Raw genomic sequence first — 23870 nt, 5'->3', positions numbered from 1 at the left:
ATTTTAGAAAAAAAATTAACAAGACGCAAAACACTTTTACCAGTCCCGAAACAAATTTACAATGACAGATTCTTTACGGAAAGGGAATGTACCACCCACCGGAAGTGACGCAGTGAAATGTGTTGTGTTGTTGTTGTTGGTGGTGAGCGCGGTAAATTCGTGTTGTGGAGTAAATGGCGTAAATAAAGTTTATGGTGACCGAACATGGACTGCGGCAGAGGGATGTTTTGCCCGTTTTGTGGCAAACACATGAGCAGCTTAACGTGGTTTTGCTTTACGTGTGGTCGGTGTTTGGAGTTTCTAAAGCACGCGGACCAGACGGAAACACCAGACATACTGCATCAATGTGTTCAATATTTTAACGAGAGCCACTCACCTCCGTGAAGTTGGCACCCCATAAAAAGAAATAATGACCAAAACTGTGCCATTCGTTTGTGCTACCTTTGTGCTGATTTGTGCCGCAAAAACGAACGTTTGTGCTGGTTTGGTGTTTATGATATTAAACATTATTTTTTTGACCGTGTGACGTCACTTTCCACCCCATGTTGCTCAAATCGCTCCAAACCGGCGCAGTTCGTTTGTGCCCGTTTGTGCCGTTAAAATAAATACTGTATCTGTTTTCCTTCCCTAGATATAACAAAAATATTTTCGGGGCTGTGACGTCACTCTCCACCCCAGTCCTTCTAAATCACACAAAACTGGTGTCATTCGTTTGTGCTCGATTTGTGCCGGTTTGTGCCCTTGAAATGAACGTCGAATATATTTCTCCTTCTTAGAAATAACAAAAACAATTTGAGGCAGTGACGTCACTCTCCACCCCATGTCCTCCAAATCTCTCCAAACCGGTGCCGTTCGTTTGTGCTCGATTTGTGCCCGTTTGTGCCGTTAAAAGAAACCTGGTATCTCCGAGCCCTTCTTAAATATAATGGGTAAAATATTTGTTTGGGACTGTTACGTAACTCTCCACCCCATATCGTCGAAATCGCTCCAAAAGGTGCCATTCGTTTGTGCTCGATTTGTGCCGGTTTGTGCCGTTGAAATGAACGTCAAATATATTTCCCCTTCTTAGAAATAACAAAAACAATTTGAGGCAGTGACGTCACTCTCCACCCCATGTAGTCCAAATCTCTCCAAACCGGTGCCGTTCCTTTGTGCTCGATTTGTGCCGGTTTGTGCCGCTAAAATAAACATTGTACCTAATTCCCTTCGTTAGAAAAAAACAAATACAATATGGGCCAGTGAGGTCACTCTCCACCCCATGCCTTCCAAACCTCTCTTTAAATATAACGAAAATTTCACTCTCCACCCCATTTAGCGCCACTGCAGAGTTTAAAAAAAGTTAGTGTTCATGCTGCCTTATAATTTTACATTTTGTCAGCTCCAAGTTTGCAGTAACTTTATATTTCAAATTGACTAAATTTAAATTTAAAGGCAGAACACTAACTTCAACAAAAAATCGTTATAATTCGGTTGTGTTCGATTTGTGCCATTAGAATATTAAACATAGATTCCCCACGAATATTCGTTAGTATTTATTTTCGTTTCTTTAAGTTATTTTAGAAATATGTTTGGAACATTTTATGTTTGTTAAATTCTTTTTTTTCTTTGCCGACCAAGCCGCCAGCAGCAGACAGTGAGCTGACAGCCTTCTCAAAATCAACACTTGCCTAAAATAAAATTTATAGATATAAAACAATTAATGCATTTCACAATATTAATTTAAACATTCCACATATAAATGTGCGCTTTTAGGTGCATTTTACTCCATGAGGAGTGTGGAAACTACAGCACGCAGACATGGAGGCGCCGGCAATATCGCTTGCGATTTTTTTAATTAATATCTATACGCCATCATTTTTGCTAAAGGTAAGAGTAATACATTATTCGAAACTGCATAGAGTCTACTTTGATTTGTGTGCACTCACAACATCAACAAAACATTCGTTTTCATTAAATTTAGATTTTTTTTTAACATGCATTAAAATATATACAAATATGTACAAATATAGATTTACCTCGTTGATTAGCGATTGTGATTAGCTACAGTAGTATCTATCAATTTCTTGTAGTCTTTTTCCAATGACCGGTAATTTTTCCTGCCATGCACACATTCAGTAGTCTATAGCTTGAGCCTATTTTATCTACGAGCCCCTTTTTCGTTTTCTTAAGCAGTGCGGTAAATAATCGTTTATAAGGGGGACAGAAAAACTTTACCATATTAGCTATTAAAATGCAGCATGCCATGCAATTACATTTAGGCTACATGTTTCCTATAGATAATGGTATATTAAGTGCTTAAATTTTCTCCCTTTAAATATCCATTTTAAGACGAATTTTAGTCACAACCAGGATTTCTGGCACAAATCGAGCACAAATAAACACGCCATTTTGTGTGGGGAGCGATTTGAATTAGGCTATATAATTATATATAGGCTATACAATTTATTAATATTAGCGAATGTTCGTTAAGAATCGATGTTTAATTTAGTCAAATTTAAATATGAAGTTAGTAAAAACTAACTTGAAAAGACTAAATGAAAAGAGTACATTTAAAATTTTAACGCAGCAAGAACACTAACTTTTTTTTAAAACTCTGCAGTGGCGCTAAATGAAGTTGACAGTGAAATTTTCGTTATATTTAAAAAGAGGTCATGGTTACATGGTTTCTTTTAGCGGCACAAATCGAGCACAAAGGAACGGCACCGGTTTAGAGAGATTTGGAAGGCATGGGGTGGAGAGTGACGTCACTGCCTCAAATTGTTTTTGTTATTTCTAAGAAGGGGAAATATATTTGACGTTCATTTCAACGGCACAAACCAGAACAAATCGAGCACAAACGAATGACACCAGTTTTGTGTGATTTAGACGAACTGGGGTGGAGAGTGACGTCACAGCCCCGAAAATATTTTTGTTATATCTAGGGAAGGAGAAGGTGACTGTATATTTTCATCTGTTTGAATAAAAAAAAAAAAAAAAAAAAAAAAAAAAAAATCTAGGGAAGGAAAACAGATACAGTGTTTATTTTAACGGCACAAACGAGCACAAATCGAGCACAAACGAACTGCGCCGGTTTGGAGCGATATGGGCAACATGGGGTGTAAAATGACTTCACACGGTCAAAAAAATAATGTTTAATATCTTAGACACCAAACCAGCACAAACGTTCAATTTGCGGCACAAATCAGCACAAACGAATGGCATAGTTTTGGTCATTATTTCTTTTTATGGGGTGCCAACTTCACGGAGGTGAGTGGCTCTCGTTAAAATATTGAACACATTGATGCAGTATGTCTGGTGTTTCCGTCTGGTCCGCGTGCTTTAGAAACTCCAAACACCGACCACACGTAAAGCAAAACCACGTTAAGCTGCTCATGTGTTTGCCACAAAACGGGCAAAACATCCCTCTGCCGCAGTCCATGTTCGGTCACCATAAACTTTATTTACGCCATTTACTCCACAACACGAATTTACCGCGCTCACCACCAACAACAACACAACACATTTCACAGCGTCACTTCCGGTGTGTGGTACATTCCCTTTCCGTAAAGAATCTGTCATTGTAAATTTGTTTCGGGACTGGTAAAAGTGTTTTGCGTCTTGTTAATTTTTTTTCTAAAATGTAAATTTGTTTCGTCCTTGGTAAAATCGTTTTTCCCATGTAATTGTGTTTTATGATAGGTAAAAATGTTTTCCAAAATGTAAATTTGTCTCGAGCTTTGTAAAAGTGTTTCACACTTTGTAATGTTGTTTTGCACTTCCCGGCCACCGTACTATATAGAGGATTTTAATGGAGCCTGTGAGTTTGGTCCAAAATGCAGCTTAAATGCAGCTTCGATCGGCTCTAAACGAGCCGAGGAACAAGGTTCTTATTTAGCGAAACGATCAGCCATTTTTAAAAAATTTAAATTTTATATACGTTTTAACCCCAAATACTCATCTTGTCTAGCTCTGCCATGCACATGCATACTCTCTGTGTATTCTGGTTCAGTACAGTTAGGGTAGGTTGAAAGACTCAAATTTTTTCTTCCAACTTTAAATAAATAAATGCAGCCTTGGTGACTGACTTTCAAGTGAAGTGCATTTTAGTGAATCAGCTCGTTTGGTCAGTTGCCTGTTTTCTTTTTAGAAGCATTTAAAGTATTTGGTCCAAACTTGCTATGCATTATGAATTTGACATTATTGTGTTTTCTCATTATCTAGTTGTATTTAGTATATGTGCATGTGTTCAATTTAATGCCAACACTGTAACTGAGATCCTCATTGTGCCAAATACATGCTGCTAACTAACCAAGTAAAAATATTCAACAACCACCCCCACATGCATACGAAATCACCTTCAATTGGTTTTCTGCTCAGTTTTAGCCTGTTCCAGACAGATCCAGCTCTGGTGTGTTATATAAGTGATGCAGAAAACTTCAAATCCAGAGGTGAAGGGTCAGTCGCTCTAGAGTAATCTCTCTCTCCGTCTGATCTACAGCTCTCATGGATGCCAGACCATATATTATATTTGGTCTGAACGAGTTTGAACGAAGAGCCTTGCCCTTGCATTTAGAGCACATGTTCTGACATACTGAGCTGTGATGCTTTTATGAGGAAGGATGACATCATGTCCTGATCCACACCATTTCAGAATAATATTCAATATTTTGCAAGAGCATTTACAATAAAATGCATACAATTGGAACACTTAGATGCAGTTTTAACTGTGACTTGTGTCCAAATATATATCAACGCCACTGCATATTATTCGAGAATCAAGGACTACATAGATAGATAGATAGATAGATAGATAGATAGTGGGTACAGCTCGCGTTTGTGAAGTATATTTTTAATATATTTTCATTAATATAAAGCCCCTGGTATTCAGCTGTCCCATTTTGTAAAGTTGCTCATTCTAATCTGCATTTAAGCATGAAAATTACCTCAAATATAAATTAATTTCATAGTTTTGCCTTCAGTTAGATTAGTTTATCAAGACATTTGCACTTCAAAAATAAGAAGTGTTTATTGTGACATAACCCTTTTTTTTTATTTGTCTCCGAAAAACCATTGTCAAGTTACCCACTAGAAAACCCCCCTCAAAAAGGAATGGTTTGTCCCATTCTTGCATAATTTGCACAGTATGATGATATTTCCTCTAGAAGCACAAGGATGAAACACTAGAAATTATGTTCTCTCTCTTTCCCCTAACATTGGTTAACTAGCAAACCTTTGTCAAGAGTGGATTAATTAACTGTCAACAGTGTTACACAAGTATTATTGCTGCAAATTTTTGCAAGACAATTTAACTAAAACTTATGTTTTGTTTATGAAAATATATTTCTAAACATACCATATGCTCAGTAGTTCTAGGCTTCCATGTTGAGTATAGGCTCAAAACACTAAAAATGTCAACTAAGTTAGCTGTCAACTGTGTTACCCAGTAAAGGTAACATGGTGGACAGCAGCACACATAGATGGTATTTATACACATATTCCTACAGATCACCTATATAGCACTGTAAAAAATACAGATGGTTTCAAAGCAGGCCATGTTTGGGGTTTTGGGGAAAAGGAAAACTAAATGTACCCCTAATTATAGAATGACCCAGATAGATAGATAGATCTCACTGTATGACTGTTTAATAATTTCTATGTACGGTACAGTATATCTGACCTGTAAAGTAACACCGTGATATAACATCAGATGTCACTATAATATTTTAAATCGAGAGCTGAAATCCTGCTGTACCCGCATTAAATGAAACGCGAGTGTAATGATTAATTACTGTAACTTTCAGAACTGTAATGGTTTCAGCCACTGTTATCTGAACGGAAAAGTCTTTCACTACACTTGGACAACAGTAACTTCGCCAGGCTTAACATTTTTTACTGGACGAGAAAACATGCTGGCAATAATGCAGATACAGGTCTATATCAGTGTCACTGTCTTGATCCTGATGCAAAAATCCGCCTCAGAGGGTAAGATGAATTGAATACATTTAAACATTTTAAGGTTTATTCAAACATTGTTTAATGTCACTAAATATTTCATAAATGTTAAAAATTAATGAGCAACGTTTATGTTGGGCCCAACCGATATGAAGCTGGATGGCACAGTATTAAAGGGCTTTAGTTTTCACATAGAAGCAACTTTTATCATCTTATTTAATTATTTATGTTTTGAAATTTAGCCCACATATGTCTTAACAGATTTGGTCTTTTTATAGTACTTTGAATGGGAATTATGAGCTATGATTTACTTAGCATAATAAGAAATGTAATATATGTGGAGATCATGTGGTCAGACTAATACAAACACTGATCAAACACTAACATGATTTGGTCTCTCTTGTAGCTGTGAGTCTCCCGTCTCCTGCTAACGTGTCTATTCAGTGTGACAGCTATGGAGCTGAAGTTCGATGGAAATATCCTGATCTCAGTCAAGGACATACAATTCCAGGTGGAGGTGAACGATGAACTCAAAAAGTAAATCATCTGAATAAAAAAACCTAATCTTTCCAAGCTACTAAGAGCCTTTTATAGTCTCTAAATGTTCATTTTATCTTTTGGTGAGTCTTTTAAAATACCAGTCAAACCATATGATTGCCATAATGAGCTTTCTGAGCTTACTATTATTTTTGTTCCAGGAACTCTAATATTACACAAAAGCGTACAAAAATCTGCATTTAAACATATCCAGTATGATGTTCAATGCACAGTTCAACCGCTACTATGTCACTGTGATGGCCGTGCGAGGAGGAGAGAAGTCAAAGCCGACCACATCAAAGATCTTCAGCTATAATGAAAATTCTGCCAACGAAATTAAGTGTATGTTTAGCGTATGTGTGTATGTTGTGTATGTTTTTAGTAGAAATATCACCTATCATAGTAAATGCCAGCAGTATAATCTAACTGTAATCTTGTGTGTTCAGGTTATTTGGATTTTCCAGAGGTTGAACTTTCTCCCAAAGATGGCAAACTTCACGTCCAGTTCGCCAACCCTCTTCAGCTGTACAGAAACTCGCCGGCTCTGCGCAACCTCAACGATAATCTGAAATACTGCATTGAAACAGAGGGGTAACGTTCACTTTCATGTTTACTTGCAGTAGTAGTTCAACCAAATACAAAAAAAACTTTTTAGCAGCTTTAATAATTTATAGCTCCAAGAACCATAAAAGTAATTGATGATTACTTTGAGTGAGGAAATTTAAGTAATTATATATGTGACCCTGGATCACAAAACCAGTCTTAAGTAGCACGGGTATATTTGTAGCAATAGCCAAAAATACATTGCATGGGTCAAAATGATCGATTTTTCTTTTATGCCAAAAATCATTAGGATATTAAGTAAGGATCATGTTCCATGAAGAAATGTATTAAATTTCCTACTGTAAATATATCTAAACATAATTTTTGATTAATAATATGCATTGCTAAGAACTTAATTTGGATAACTTTAAAGGCAATTTTCTCAATGTTTTGATTTTTTTTTTGCGCCGTCAGATTCCAGATTTTCAAATAGTTGCATATCGGCTAAATATTGTCCTATCCTATCAAACCATACATCAATGGAAAGCTTATTTATTATTATTACTTAGCTTTCAGATGATGTATTAATCTCAATTTCAGAAAATTGACCATTATGACTGGTTTTGTGGTCCTGGGTCACATATCTTCAAATTAAATAATTCCTGAATTTCTACATATTTTTGAAAGGCAGCATTTATTTGATCAAAAATCCAGTAAAAGCTTTCAAATTCAAAATAACTGTTTTCTGAATATATAGTAAAATGTAATTTATTCCTGTGATCAAAGCTGAATTTTCAGCATCATTACTCCAGTCTTCAGTGTCACATGATCCTTCAGAAATCATTATCATATGCTGATTTGCTGCTTAAGAAACATTTATTATTACCAGTTATATTACCAATTATCACATAGTTGTTCTCTTTTTGTGGAAACCACATCTTTCTCTCATGTTTGATCAATTTAATGCATGCTTCCTGAATAGAAGTATTGATTTATTTAAGAAACAAATCTTATTGATGCCAAATCTTTGAACAGTATAGTGTTTATCTCAAGTCAAACAGAGTGCATAAATAATGACAAAATGCTCATTTGTGTGAACTGTTCTTTTAAATAGTTGTAATGTTTTTTTTCTCCACAGGAGGAGAATGAAACCTGTGGAAGGTGTGACATAACGCAAAAAATATGTGAGAAGTCCATTGTGTTTTCTGGGCACAGAGGTGAATACTGCATCAGTCTGACTGGAACAGCTGGACAGAGGAAATTCAATGAAAAAAGCAGCTGTTTCACAGGAGACATAAGAAGCTGTAAGTGCGATTTCAACCAAACAGACTTTTATTCACTTCACAAGGCAGATAATAGTGGAAACGCAGCATCCATGACTTACTACTGTTTCAAAATCTATAGCAACTAGTCCTAAATGGAAAATTTGTAGGTATATGCAGACTTTTGACTTTTTTAACAAATTGGAAATTAGAACTAAAGCATAGTTTCCCTGAATCCTGCCATTACAATACATAAATACTCAAGGCAAATTATATATATGTATATTTTTTGTTGTTGTTGTTGTTGTTTTGTTGTTTTTTACATATGATACATATGCTAAAACAAAAACCAAGCAATCTAAAGGGATATTAATTGATACACCTGACAATAAATACATGCACATTCTCATATGAAGTAATTCACTGATGTTTTTTTCGTTCGTCCATCCAGATCCATCAATCACAGTGTATTTGTATCCAGTGCTGGGTGTCGTTTTAACGCTGCTGTTCATAACCGCCATCATTATGCTGCTAGTGACAAAGGACAAGGCAACAATTAAGAAGCAAGTTTCCGATATGATGGAAGCTATGGGTTTTTGGTAAGACACATTCTCAATATTTGTGTGTACATTTTTTTAGTAAGACATTCTGATATAAATTAAATTGATTTTAACAATTTGTGTAGGAAGTATTTGCATAAAATCAATTCCTTTTTAACTAGAACTGTGTATTTACATCACTGTCGCACAATCCTGTTTATGCAAGACACACTAAAATGAACATAGGTATTTACAAAATGAATAACACTACAATATCCCAATCATTTCTAGTAGGGCTGGGTGATATGGCCAAAAAACACTTTTATGATATTTTTTAAATTCTTCTTTTTCTCATTTTTCTTAACAAAATAAATATCTTAAGAGAGAACATTTTTTTTTTTTTAGTTCTGCATGTTTTAATGAATAATATTGTTTCAAACCAAGAAACAGGTTTGTGTTACCTGATAATATTAATAATAATATATATATATTTTTTTTTGTCTATTGGAAATACACATTTGATAGTAGCTTGAGTTATGATACAGATGTAGATTTTGGTTCATTATCAAAATCAGTAATATCTGTAAAGACTGTAGCAACCTCATTTTTAAATGGTTAAATATAATTATTCTGACTGTTTGAGTTTTCTTTTTTTTTTTTTTGATTAACCATTGCTCTTCCATAGTATCATCCATAGATCATGATAATAACAGTTAAAACCACATCAGCACCTCAATACCATGGTAAAAATGTAATATGGTTCCTAGGTATTTGTATGAAAAACAGCAGTCTAAATACATGATATAATGAGTATAAAATGCATAAACGCTATAGCTTAATCACAAAACATACTGTAATTATATTCCATTACTCCTCCTTCAATACATTTAATACATGTCTGCATTAATAATATAATAAAATTTGACAAAATATACCCACATTTCTGACACAATACCAGTGTGCAGTTAGTGCTACTACAGTAAATCTGGTAAATGATGGCGATTTGTAGATTTAAAAGCCTTATGGCGGTATCGTTGCGCACAGTGTTTATTCTGTTTGTCAGCGCCGTTTCATCTAGCTTTAAACCAAGTCATTTATGTTCTTCGCTGATTTCAGGCACTTCACACTGGCTCTGTTTAGTGACCCAGACTCATCAGCGATGACCTCTCCTCTGTTCTAATAAGCTCTTTTTTGTAAGTTCGCGCTGTGCCGCCGTTTGAACTTTGATCCGAGCGGATAAACGGTCCGAGTGGCGTGCTTTGATTAGCGCTTTTTTGTTCGCCTTTGCTGCATAAACAATGTATCGAACTCTTGTTAGCATTTATGGAGGAAATTCATATTGCGCGATATTATCGTTATCGCCCTAATTACTAGTTTGTTTGAGCTCAAACTTTCTGCTTTTTGTACACATCAATTAAAGGGGTCATCGGATGCTAAGTTCACTTTTTCATGTTGTTTGAACATTAATGTGTGTTGGCAGTGTATGTACAAATCTACCTTATAATGATAAAAATCCATGCAGTGGTTTTTAATTAATCTGTAAAAATAATATCCCCTTTTTCAAATGGAGCCATTCTCAGATGCCTGTCGTTGTTGCGTCACACCAACAGAGGCCGCTCCCACGATAGTTGATTGACATGAGCGTTTTAACTCAGACCAGCTGTAACAGTCCAGTAACTTTCCTTGTTTCATGCCGAAGCAGGGATGTAAGTTAGACAAGAATATCTCCGATTGAGCGATTGAGGTGTTGTGTTGCTGGATGTAATAATGAACATAGTGGTCGTCATTTACTCCCGACATCTGAGCCGCTGAACATGCAGTAGATTAAGGTACATTTGTTTGTGAAGGGAATGCGCCTCCCGATCTACATATATCCGTCTGTGTTTGCGCGAATCATTTATTATCCAGCTTCACTTACAGCAGAAGTGTGTATAAGCGTTTTTTTATGAATCTTTGCGATCGCCTTTCCTTATAACGTGGTAATTAGGAAGTTTAGCGGCTAAATGCGGCTCAAGTAAACAACATTGTCATTCCACAGCGACAAGAGAGGGGCGGGGCGAGCAGAGCTCATTTGCATTTAAAGGAACAACCCCTTAGAATGAGATGATTTTTGCTGAGCTCATTTTGACAAGGTAAAAAGGGTGCTGTTTTACAAAACCACTGAGAATTTTTAAATTAAGTATATTAGAGACTTTTGATTAAGACCTTAAAGAATCATATCAACTTGTGGAAAATGGGCATCCGATGACCCCTTTAAACAAAAGTCAGAAACTATAAAAGTGCTAGAGAATGTTGACTGTACAATTTGTACATTTAGTGAAAATTTGATAAGGGATAACTGTAAATTTGCGTACTATCCATTTAATACTCCAGACAATTCTAAGCAAATAACCTGTCACCATCAGTGTTGATTTTGTAAACCAAGACTATTAAAAATAGTTTACATAATGCTGAAATAAAATCTAAATATTAAATGAAAATCTTAAACTAAACATGCTGTCTTGGAATTAACAAATTAAGCACTAAAGTTACTAAAACTGGGGGGATTAGAAATGTTGTCTTGAAAACTAACATGACTAAAAGTTGAACAGAGATTAGAAAAAAATTATTCCAAATATCTTCTTTTGTGATGGAACTCATATGTTTTTGCTGGTTACGCTCTGTCAGATTGGTGTGAACGTTACCCAGCAGCATTCCTACACAGGGATAGGTGACTGTAAATTGTGTCTTTTTAGGTTTGGCCGAATATCAATCCACCGCCCCTGTTGCCTCCAGACCGGGAAAAAATGGACAGCAATGTGTATATGGAGCCAATGATTTCCCCTGAAGAACAAAAGGTCTATGAGATAACCGACAATGCAACGGCGTACTCTGATACCAAGGATATAGGAAGCGGAAACTCAGAATTTAAAAACTACGGGGCTAATGACCTTGTTGATGATGAGCCGTACAACCTGTCAGAGGGTTACGACTGTCCACATGCTCCCAGACAGGAGATGAGTTCTGGAGATATGGTAGATGCTATGGACCTAAACTGCTTTTTAGAGCTCTAGAAGGTTAAGGAAAGTACCATAAAGACAGGAAAAGTCCTGAGACCTGTCGCCTGGATGTGTTTTGGGAACACGATGGGGGATGGGACTGTTGTACAAATACAAGCCCTCACATGACATCATGAAATGGAATTCCCCCAGGTTTTCCGGTTCGTGGCACAGTGGAAGAACGTGTTTGGCATTTGTCTTCATCACGGCACTCCTTTTATTTGAACCGAAACTCCTCATACACTAGCTCAGGGGATTATTTTTATTCTCCTTCTTATCTGGTTCATAACTACTTATATATTACTATATACTGTAGTTTTATCTTCTATTCGGACAGCCTTATCTTGTGGCCTTTGAACAAAGTTTTACAATGTCTTTTACAACTGCTGCTCAGGTCATGTAAGTCGGGTCTTTGGATTTGCGTTTTTGCGCATTTACTGGCATTATAAAACAATTACTGTATTTTATGTGCTTCTGTTGGAAACCTCAACACCAAACACCAAACAGATCTTTGCCTGGCTTTGTTAAGAAATACTACTACAGCGCAAAAAAATAATTTTTTGTTACATTTTTGGCCGTAGCTCATACAATTTTTGTCACAGACTCAAAAATCGTTGCGATTCTTGAGTCAAGACGAACAAAAGCAGATTTTTCGTACGAAGTCCGGTTTTTCCGCAAAACGGCATTTTATCCAAAACCAACTTTTGCGAACTAGTCCTAGGTTTTTTGCCAGATTGGAATCAAACCAATGCTGAAATATTGCCTTGACAATGAATATCAATAATTATAAAAAAAAGTTTACATTTTGACTCACAGTCGCATAGGAACGACAAAACGTTATATGCTAACGTTAGCCAATTGCTACATGTAGCTATAACTCTTGAACGGAATGAGATATCTTCAGCAAACTCGGTACACATGTGTATAAGCTTAATCTTTGGTCAAATAAAAAAATTGCACAGCTCTGCCACTTGGTGCCGCTATAAGATAGAAAAAACATAAAAATGACTATAACTATGCAATCGTACGATCGACTTGAAAATTGGTATGCAGTCTCTTTGCCCGAAGTGTCACAAGTGTCTATAAGGACATTGGCGTATCTCAAAAAACATGGTCGCCATTAGCCAATGAAGTTTGAGCACCTATTAGACAAGGTTAACGGAAGCCGATCGGAACGAAACTCACTGGGCATGTTCGACTCAGCTGTAAAGGTCTGTAAGAATTTTGAAACAAATCAGCCACTAGTTGGCGTTAACGAGTTTTTTTTGCCTCTGTAATCATGTGGTGTTTCACACATCCACACAGAATGCATATCATTTGATAGATCTCCTCATGCTGAGCAACTTTGCCTCAAGAACCATTGTTGTCAATCACATCGTTTATTAAAAATTCAAATATGTGAAAAACCTACTTTTGCGAACTAGTCATAGGTTTTTTGCTCAATCTCGATCAAACCACTATAGTAATATTCTCTGGACTCTCTAGATTAATATTTTTCCTTCCGTTAGCTATAACCGGGTCATTTAGAAAAGGGGCATGGCCACATATACCCAAAAGCCTATAAAACCTAAACAAACACTCAAAACATTTTGAAAATTGGTGAGAACATATGGCAGATGACTCTTAACAAGCATGCAAAGTTTCATGGAGATCGGAGCATAAGTGGCGCTATAACAGTTAAAAAGGCTTTAAAAACACAAGATATCTATGGTAAATGGCCTCAAATTGTTAAAAAATGCTCATCTATTCACACAAACACTAGATCTTCATATTGTAGGATATATTCCCTTATTCTGAACAACTTTGAATAGAACCTTAAAGGCCTTATATGCTCGAACTCCAGTAATTGCTGCTTGCAGCTATATTTATTTTTTGTTTTTTTGTAAATATGAAATGTTGTACAGAAATGTACACTTCTGTTCAGTGTCATGTTGTGGTCAGTGTCATTCTTTTTAAAGAAATGAATACTTTTTATTCAGCAAGGATGCATTCATCAAAAGTAACTGTGAAGACAATATAATGTTACTTAAATCTCTTGACCTTTTATTCACTAAAAAGTACAGTATCATAATTTCCATACAAATATGAAGCAGCACAATTGTTTTCAACACTCATAATAATCAGAAATGTATCTTGAGCAGCAAATCAGCATGTTAAGATAATTTCTGAAGGATCATGTGACACAGAAGACTGGAGTAATAATGCTGAAAATTCAGCTTTGACTTAAAGGAATAAATTACATTTTACTGTATATTCATAATGAAAACAGTTATTTTAAATTGTAATAATATTTCATAATTTTACTGTTTTTAATGTATTTTTAACAAATAAATGCAGCCTTGGTGAGAATAAGTGTCTTTTCTCAAAAACACCTCACTGATCTCAAACCTTTGAACAGTAGTGTGCATCTAAATTGCTACTAAACAACTTCTAACCTTTAAAGACACTGTCATTTTAGTTGTTTTATATGATATCAGGGCTTGCTGACTCAGAAACTCATAATTCAGATCTTAAACCAGCTCAGTTCATGATAAAAACAGGAACTTTTGAGGTCAGAGTTGTTTATTGTTCAAATCATGTGAATGACATCTATGCACTTTGCATAACAGTGACGGGAGAGATGAGATTTTCATCATGATGAACTAACAAGCCACTTTATAAAGCCATCCTGTCTAGCTTACAGGAAGCTGACAGTTTGCATTACCTTCGATACTTCAATACTGTGCCACTGTAAAAACTGCGACTGTATGGTTTTTTTTTTTTTTTTTTAAAACCACATTGGGATATTATGGAAAAACTGTACTTGTGTTTTTTTATAAAGCTGCTTTGAATATGATGAATATGTTTAATTACATTTTTTGTACAAAAGAAAAGCTCCCGAGTCATTAAGAAATGAACTCCTTTTGATTGTATACCTTCAAACAATCAAACATAAATAGAACAGTTTCTAACAATTCCGTTTGTTATGATGTCTCCATGGCAACACTATTCAAAAACATCATTCAGAACTGCATATTCACTGTATGAGTCAATCTGGCAGTTCTAATAAGGATAATGATGTCATCATGTACTGCAACAGTATAACCTTTGATCTTTAGTAAGCCCCTGTAGATGTCACTGTCTCTGCCGTCCTATGAGAGCTTGAGGCCCTGAACGTTGGCTCTTAAATTAACCATCTGCTTCTCCTGCATCTGTTTCTCCTGTTTGAATGCCAGTTTGTTTGCTTTCTTCTCCGACCTCCTCTCCTAAAACAACAATGAAGAAATAGAGGTTTGCTGTGGTGCTTTTTAGGTAGATATACTGCTAATATACAGTTAAGGTCAAAGCTTTACATCCCCCTTTCAGAATCTGCAAAATGTTAATTATTTTAGCAGAATAAGAGGGATCATATAAAATGCATGTTATTGTTTATTTAGTACTGACCTGAATAAGATATTACGCATAAAAGCTGTTTACATATAGTCCACAAAAGAAAATAATAGCTGAATACATAAAAATGACTGCGTTCAAAAGTTTACATGCCCTTGAATCTTAATACTGTGTTGTTACCTGAATGATCCACAGCTGTTTTTTCATTTAGTGATAGTTGTCCATGAGTCCCTTGTTTGTCCTGAACAGTTAAACTACCTGCTGTTCTTCAGAAAAATCCTTCAGGTTCCACAAATTCTTTGGTTTTCCAGCATTTTTGTGTATTTGAACCCTTTCCAACAGTAACCGTATGATTTTGAGATCCATCTTTTTACACTGAGGACAACTGAGGGACTCATATGTAACTATTACAGAAGGTTCAAACACTCACTGATGCTTCAGAAGGAAACACGATGCACTCAGAGCCGGCTGAAAACTTTTGAACAGAATAGATATATTTAACTTTTTCTTATTTTGCCTAAATAACATTTTTTTTCCATTTAGTACTGCCCTTCAGAAGCTACAGAAGACACTTACATGTTTCCCAGAAGACAAAATAAGTGAAATTTACCCCGATCTTCAAATTCAAAAAGTTTTCACCCCCTGGCTCTTAATGCATCATTTCTCCTTCTGAAGCATCAGTGAGTATTTGAACCTTCTGTAATAGTTGCATATGAGTCCCTCAGTTGTCCTCAGTGTGAAAAGATGGATCTCAAAATCATACAGTCATTGTTGGAAAGGGTACAAATACACAAAGACGCTGAAAAACCAAAGAATTTGTGGGATCCGAAAGATTTTTCTGAAGAACAGCGGGCAGTTTAACTGCTCAAAAAATGACCATTATTTTGTTTTGTGGACTATATGACCTCAACTGTGCTATGTGGGATTTCCCCACTCATTTTGTTATAAACATCAGTCTGACAACCTGAAGTGCCAGCACACTCATTTCTCAACAACCTAATAATGTCTGACAGGACTTAAAGCTGAGATAAGAAATAGATCTAGTAAACTGGGTGAGATTAATATTTAATATTCTTTCTAGCATGACGCATTAGATTAGACAAACAAAACGCTGCCATCTGGAGGCGGTGCCACTGTACGCACCTTTCTCTCCATCTTGATGGCCTGTTTCCTGGCTTTCCTCTCCTCTGCGCTTTCTTCCCGTGAGCGGGGCTGTGTGGAGACTCGGGGCAGGTCCGAGTCGTTGATCCTCTCCATCCTCTCCACCTGTTTGGCCGTCAGGCCTCGTTTCGGCAGGACGTCCAGAGGAATCCCTGTTTTACTGGACACTCTGATCTGCTTGGGCTGCAAACACATTTATATTTATGCATTTTGCTTTCAAGATATACATAATATGTTCATGCAGGAATCAAATTCTGGCATTGCCAGAACCATGCTCTATTATTTGCATTATGCACCACATCTCTGTATGTTTGTTTTTAAGCTCTATTAAACCTCCAGCCATGCCTATGAACAAACATGCTCTTCTCTAATGACCTTTAAAATGTGTTTTTGTCACGACATTGCATGTAAACTCTTCTAAAGAGCAAGTAAACAAAATAGATCTCTGTGCTTTCTTAGTGACAGCTCAATGAATCAATGCATTAAAATAGCATTAACATGTCACTCCAATGGTAGGTATTACTTGTTAAGATTAACATGAATACAACCATTAGTTTACTAACTGATGTTACAGCCTTACTGTTATACATGTATTATGTTTGCTTGTGGTACAGGTGAAAGCCATAAGACATGCAACTCAAACCACATCTGAAATTTGGTTCACATGCAAAATGGATGTGGATTTGAATTGGAAATTTAACTCGCTGTGAATCTGATCTGTCCCTTTCCTTCTTTATCTGTGTAATGACGGAACAGTTTATTAATTATGAAACCTGTAAGGCAAGGTTGTTCACCTTTGGAGGGTCCTGGATGAGTTTGGGCCGGTTGTAGAGGTTGGAGTATGTGCCTGAGAGAGAAAGACAAACCTGATTATGATAAGAACAACCAGGGCGTCCTCAAAACATTATTATTTTACTACTTAGTCTTCAAAACAAACTGAAGTCCTTTTAATATGTAGAAATACATAAGATAATTTGATGCAAATATACGTCTCTGCTCACCAAGGCTGCATTTATTTGATTAAAAATACAGAAAAATACAGTAAAATTGTGAAATATTATTACAATTTAAAATAACTGCTTTCTATTTGAATAAGTTCGAAAATGTAAATTTATTCCTGTGATCTTATCTGAATTTTCAACATCATTATTCCACTCTTCAGCGTCACATGACTTACTGATGATGGTCTCACAGTCCCAGCGCTCTGTAGGCGGCTCAACGACCATTTCCACCTCTTTGTCGTCTTCATCCTCCTCTTCCTCCTCTTCCTCTCTCACAGAGGGCAGCTCTGCATGACCCAGCTTATCTAGTTTCTGACATCTACACACACATAAAGTGATGAGCTCTTCTGATGTGATCTCTCATAAACACACAGATCTGTGACAGTCGCACACACTCACTCTTTCTCTTTCTGTATGAAGTAGTCTTTGATGACCTCCTCCAGTCGCTTGCTGTCCGGTTCGATGTAGCCCTCCAGCTCCGCGTTATCCAGCGCGCCGATCTCGTCATCGTCAAACTGCTCGTAAAACTATTCAACAGCACAACAAACAGACATTTACCGACTACTGAAGTCTCTTCTGCTCACCAAGGCTGCATTTATTTGATACAAATACAGTAATACTGTGAAATATTATTACAATTTAAAATAACTGTTTTCTGTGTGAATATATTTTAAAATGCAATTAATTCCTGTGATCAAAGCTAATTTTCAGCATCATTACTCCAGTCTTCACTGTCACATGATCCTTCAGAATCATTTGTACATTTAAAATAAACTAGATTCACGGTTTTAGTTCTCGCTTGTTTTTAATTTTTAAAATGTGCATGGCTGTGGCACTGTAAATGTGGCAAATTTCAGAAGGTGAAAAGAAAAAATGCTAGTTTGTAGTGTGTGCTTGAATTAAAAACAGTGTCAAAATTTGTACTCAATGTGAACAGGCCCTTATGTTTATCATTATGTGTGTGGAAGATCTGCTGACTGACCTTTTCGAAGTGGTCGTCCAGGAGTGTGAGCTGCTCATTCCTCCTCATGATGGAGGACGTGAGTGAATACTCTGTGAAACGACTTTTCGTCTCGCAGTCTGCAAACATGAACTCTCTCCGGCCGCCTTCCTCATCCTCCGACAGACCACCTTCTGAATCGTAATCTTGCTCCTCATCTTCATCTTCTTCCTCATCAGTGTCCTCCCATTCATCATCATCATCACCACTGAGGTCAAAAACAAAACGGAAACTAGTAATGGTATCTGATGTTATGCAGATTCAAGCAGTCAGCCCATTGGCTACCTCGCATAATTTACATCCAATTATCAACAAACTAACAGGCTCATGCTAAACTTTTGTCATTTGTCAGTTTTACCCCATGCCGTCGCCCATGATGTCATTGGCTTTGATGACAAAGTCATCCTCGAGGATGTTCTCTGGGTCTTCAAAATCAAAGTCCTCATCCAGTGCAGCGACAATGTCAGGATCCATGTCCAGACGGGGCCCTGGAAAGCAAGACGCAAAACCAAATTTGCATTTGGCAGTTTCTTTCACTACAGGCACATCGTATTTTATGAAAATATATTTCTTTTTTTTGCGAATCAAGGTCATATTACCATCATTTGGTTTTTCTTTTTTGGGGCTTTTTTGTGCCTTAATTTGGACAGGACAGTGTAGAGTAGACAGGAAAGCATTGGGTGAAGAAAGAGGGGAGTGGGATTGGCAAACGACCACGAGCTGGGATTCGAACTCGGGCCACCATGAGCATAACTGTGCTGTATGTCGGCGCACTAACCGTGAGGCTATTGGCACCGACTAGTTGGTTTTTCCAATTATCAATATATAGTAAAATGTCATTTAATCCAGTGCTGCAAAAATTAAAGTCTCTTCGGTTTACCAAGGCTGCATTTATTTGAAAAAACAAAAAAACTGCGAAATATTATTACAATTTAAAATAACTGTTTTCTATTTTAATATATTGTAAAATTAACTTTATTCCTGTAATGTAAAGCTGAATTTTCAGCATCATTACTCCAGTGTCACATGATCGTTCAGAAATCATTCTAATATGCTGATTTGATGTTTAAGAAACATTTCTGATTATAAGCAATGTTGCAAACAGTTGTGCTGTTTTTTTCAAGATTCTTTGATGAATGGAAAGTTCAAAAGAACAGATTTATTTCTTAAACAAAAATTTTAAATGGACCTTTTTAATTTATTTAATGCATCTTTGCTGAATAGAAATAGAAATTTCTTTAAAAACAACAACAAAAAAACACTATAAAACCTACTGACCCCAAACTTTTGAACGGCACTGTATTTAAAGGATATTAATAATAAAATGGACTAGTCGTCCATCATGACCCATTCCTATCTGAGGGCTTAAAGGCACAGTTCACCCAAAAATGAAAATTCTGTCATTAATTACTCACCCTCATGTCGTTCCGCACCCTTAAGACCTTCGTTCATCTTTAGAACAAAAATCAAGAAATTTTTGATGAAATCTGAGAGCTCTCTGACCCTCCATAGACAGCAACGCAATGTTCAAGGTTCAGAAAGGTGCCAAGAACATCAAAAAAATAGTCCATGTGACGACCCTTGCTGTCTGTGCAGAGGCAGAAAGCTCTCGGATTTTATCAAAAATATCTTCATTTGTCTTACAGGTTTGAAATGACATAAGGGAGAGTAACTAATGACACAATTTTCATTTTTGGGTGAACTGTCCCTTTAATTTGGTTTTCTTCATGAATCAACCAATGAAGAAGAGATGAAGCCAACCCCTCAGAGGACTTCAGATGATGCCAACCCTGAAACAACATACAGCACTTCCGAATTTTGCTACTAATTTATAGTGTTTTTTGTTCGATTCCAACATTAATTGATCTTTACCATACATCTCTACCATATGTACATCAACTTGATATAGTTGCCACTAGTAAGCTACTACTAAATATACTGTAAAAACTTCAATGTGCTGTAAAGTTGCTTTGCAACGATATGTATCGTGAAAGGCGCTATACAAATAATTTTGAATTAAATTTAATTTAATCAAGACAGCCAATGAGGTATGATTAAATAAAGTAAATGTTTGTTCTGCAGGTTTTGTGAATGTAAGCAGGACTGATTCTGATCTCACCTGAAACAGGAGCTGCTTTGTTTAATAAACCCACTTCCTCTTCGAACTCAGACGCAAACACAGATGAGGGCAGTTTGATGGAGGCTGTCTGGATCTATGACAAACATCAACATAAAAATTTCATCATGTCATCAAAACATAAGCATAAAGATGCTCATCAACTGCAGGAGACGCAACCGGACCATAACGTTGTTCGTTGTCACCCTCACTCCAGCTGCACGCATATTTTTAGTAAAAACAAACACAGAGCTATTTAAAAACAAGTTAAACATTTCAAATCCTTCTCTTCATGGAAAATGGACTGAAATATTGATAAAATCAGGAATGTGTACACAGTTTTGTTCTCTAACGTCGTCTACTTTTAATTAGAAATAGGAACCTGATACAAAGTTGTGATGTGAACTAAAAGCTGATGGTTACTATTATATGAGCTTGCTCAATTTCAACACAAAATAATTCACCCCCACGCTGCGCTGAAAATCTATTACCTAATTTGGTGTTTCCAGTCAAAAACAGCTTATAAAACTGTTATTATGCTATATTATTACCAAATCCTGGATTCAACTTTTTTTTTTTTCCAATTAGCACAGGTTTTGCATTTCTTTTTGAAACTGGCTGATCATAGGGCTCATTAAAATGAGTTTATGCACATCCGTTTTTGTGTGAAATTTATTTATTTTTTTGATAATTATGGCTACATCAACTCAAAAACTGTGCATAAGGCCCATAAGCTCAGATAAATGAGGGCTATGATCAATCAATTCTTGAGTAACTGAAAGAAAATAAGTTGATAAAAAGACTGAATCCAATATTTGGTAATAATACAAACATTTTTGTTAGCTGGTCATTTTTGTGTGCAACAAGGTGGGTAAAAAAAATCCCCTCAAAATTTCTCTTTCTCTCTCTTTTTTTTCCAAAAATGATCAATGTCTATTTATATATTTCACTGAAAAAAACTAAAGTCTTACAGGTTTAGAATGAGTATTTGTAAAATGAGTATTTGTAAACCCTGGACCACAAAACCATTCATAAGGGTCATTTTTTTGTTAGGATAGGACAATATTTGGCTGAGATACAACTATTTGAAAATCTGAGGGTGCAAAAAAATTCAAATATTGAGAAAATAACCTTTAAAGTTGTCCAAATGAAGTTTTTAGCAATGCATATTACAAATCAAAAATTAAGTTTTGATATATTTACAGTAGGAAATGTACAAAATATCTTCATGGAACATGATCTTTACATAATTTTTGGCATAAATGAAAAATCGATCATTTTAACCCATACAATGTATTGTTGGCCATTGCTAAAAATATACCCGTGCTACTAAAGAATGGTTTTGTGGCCCAGGGTCATGTTCTCATTTTTAGTTGGACTATCCATAAGTGCAGTATATATTTTAAAAATGACACAGTCAGTGTCACATGTGCAGAATATATTGTCAGACATGGAGATCTACTGGCTGCATGGAGAAGCTGCTGCCTAATGGCCTTACAGGGACGCTGACGTCCTCTTCCTCCATGTCCTCTTCATCCTCTGCAGGTTTTGTTTGTGAATCTCTGCGGGAGCGGGGAGCAGAGACCAGCTCTGCGGGCTGGGACGCCTCTCTCAGGTGCTGCAGGTAATTATAGTCATCATCAAAAAACACTCCGAACTTGCGCTGTTCCTCCTTCCTCTTCTCCACCTCCACCTGCAGGAACAAATGCCAACTTTAACGACACGGTCAGGGGCGATATTTGTATATTATGACTGCGTAACACTACAAAACCTGTTCCGTGTGTTTGTTTTACCTTGCCAGTGGGCAGAAGGACATGTTGAGGTGCCGTCTCATCCGCTGCGAGCGGATCTTTCTGACTTCTGTGCACCAGGTGGAAGGACACAGCGTTCTTCTTATTGATGAAGGCTTTCTTCTTTCTGTGAGGCTGGAGACAGACAGATCACAACTATAACATAGTCAACACACAAATCTGTCATATTCTGCTATAAGTCACTTTTGGGTTAATTTTATTGATTCATTGTGTGTTTGGCCCAACTGTTTTACAATAAACATGTATTTTTATAATATGACTGCTATTAGCTAGCCGACTTATTATAACACAACACAAAAACTAAGAATAAATCTTGAAACAGGTCTATCTTAGAACTCAGGCAATGTATTTAGTGTATGTAGACAATGTATTTTGTATTTCTAAATTAAAGATATTTAATAACTAACAGTGTGACATGTGATTTACACACTTACTGGATTCACTAGCCTGAGAGCTAAATATGTAAACAAAATAAAGGTTACTCACCATTCTTACGCTACTGTATTATCCGCGCGTTTGTGGTTTAAGTATGAAGCGACTTTAATAATATCAACGTTATGAAAAGTAAACAATGAGGAATTAAATCATAGAAATCCTTCTGTCAGCTCGAAACACATGGACAACAGCGGCCATTTTTTTAGACTCTACCATCCCGATTGACCGAAGGAGCAGCGATAGTCCTACCTTACAAATCTGTTATTGGCAACAAATTATTATTTATATATAATGCTATTTATTTATATGGTTTAAAACTACATGTTGAAGCTAGTGGATAAATGGCATCGCCAACAGGAATGTTGTCGTAGTTCAGAAACACCCCTAAAGCACTTTTGGTTTAGTCTAAACGAGGGACGTGACGTGCTGATGACGACGTTGAACGCTCAGCATTTTTGAGAAATTATTTATATTCCAACACACATTACATTGGCTTTTTTTTTTTTTTTTTTTTTTTTAATTAAGTATTTTTTCCTATATGTTTCTTTATATTTCTTATGGCTGTAGAATGTGTTCACTTTGTTGTCTTCGGTTTTTATATAAAATTGTACCCCTTTATACACTACCAGTTAAGTTTTTGAACAGTAAGATTTTTTATGTTTTTTAAAGAAGTCATTTATTCATGCATTTATTTGATCCAAAGAACAAAAAAACTGTAAAATCTAGATTTTTAAAAAACTTTTAAAATAACTGTTTTCTATTATAATATATTTTAAAATGTAATTTATTCCTGTGATTTCAAAGCTGGATTTTAACATAAGTACTGCAGTCGCATGATTCTTCAGAAATCTTTCTCAAAAAAACTTTCTCAAAAACATTTATTGTTATTATTATGTTGAAAACAGCTGAGTAGTTTTTTTTTTCAGGTTTCTTTGATGAAGAGAAAGTTCAGAAGAACAGCATTTATCTGAAATAGAATTCTTCTGTAACATTATAAATGTCTTTATCGTCACTTTTGATCAATTTAAAACATCCTTGCTAAATAAAAGTATTAATTTCTATAATTTCTTTCCAATATATATATATACTGACTCCAAGCTTTTGAATGGTATAGTGTATACAAAAGC

General features: G+C 36.0%; 2 protein-coding genes across 2 annotated transcripts; one reads left to right on the top strand and one right to left on the bottom strand.

Annotated features, from left to right (window-relative positions):
• Positions 1 to 5802: 5802 nt before the first annotated feature.
• Positions 5803 to 12985, top strand: ifngr1 (interferon gamma receptor 1). The gene is given in 12 exon segments (XM_051105844.1): positions 5803 to 5961; positions 6338 to 6426; positions 6428 to 6468; positions 6630 to 6658; positions 6661 to 6810; positions 6915 to 7058; positions 8148 to 8315; positions 8725 to 8872; positions 8959 to 8961; positions 11480 to 11483; positions 11548 to 11830; positions 11833 to 12985. Coding segments are annotated over 12 exon segments (1176 nt in total). The 5' UTR covers positions 5803 to 5885; the 3' UTR covers positions 11874 to 12985.
• A 1635-nt stretch (positions 12986 to 14620) lies between these two features.
• On the bottom strand, positions 14621 to 23075 carry ltv1 (LTV1 ribosome biogenesis factor). Its single transcript, XM_051113188.1, has 11 exons — positions 22795 to 23075; positions 22291 to 22422; positions 21996 to 22190; positions 20501 to 20594; positions 18740 to 18869; positions 18364 to 18589; positions 17781 to 17908; positions 17558 to 17700; positions 17175 to 17227; positions 16363 to 16563; positions 14621 to 15095 (listed from the first exon to the last, which is right to left on the bottom strand). The coding sequence occupies exons 1-11, from the start codon at positions 22795 to 22797 to the stop codon at positions 14982 to 14984; spliced, it is 1419 nt and encodes a 472-aa protein (XP_050969145.1). The 5' UTR covers positions 22798 to 23075; the 3' UTR covers positions 14621 to 14981.
• Positions 23076 to 23870: the final 795 nt, after the last annotated feature.

This window comes from Labeo rohita, chromosome 1 (genome assembly GCF_022985175.1).
Source record: "Labeo rohita strain BAU-BD-2019 chromosome 1, IGBB_LRoh.1.0, whole genome shotgun sequence".
In the NCBI taxonomy this organism is placed as follows: domain Eukaryota; kingdom Metazoa; phylum Chordata; class Actinopteri; order Cypriniformes; family Cyprinidae; genus Labeo; species Labeo rohita.
Note: the sequence above shows the minus strand (reverse complement) of the source record. Positions and strands in the feature narration are given on the sequence as shown.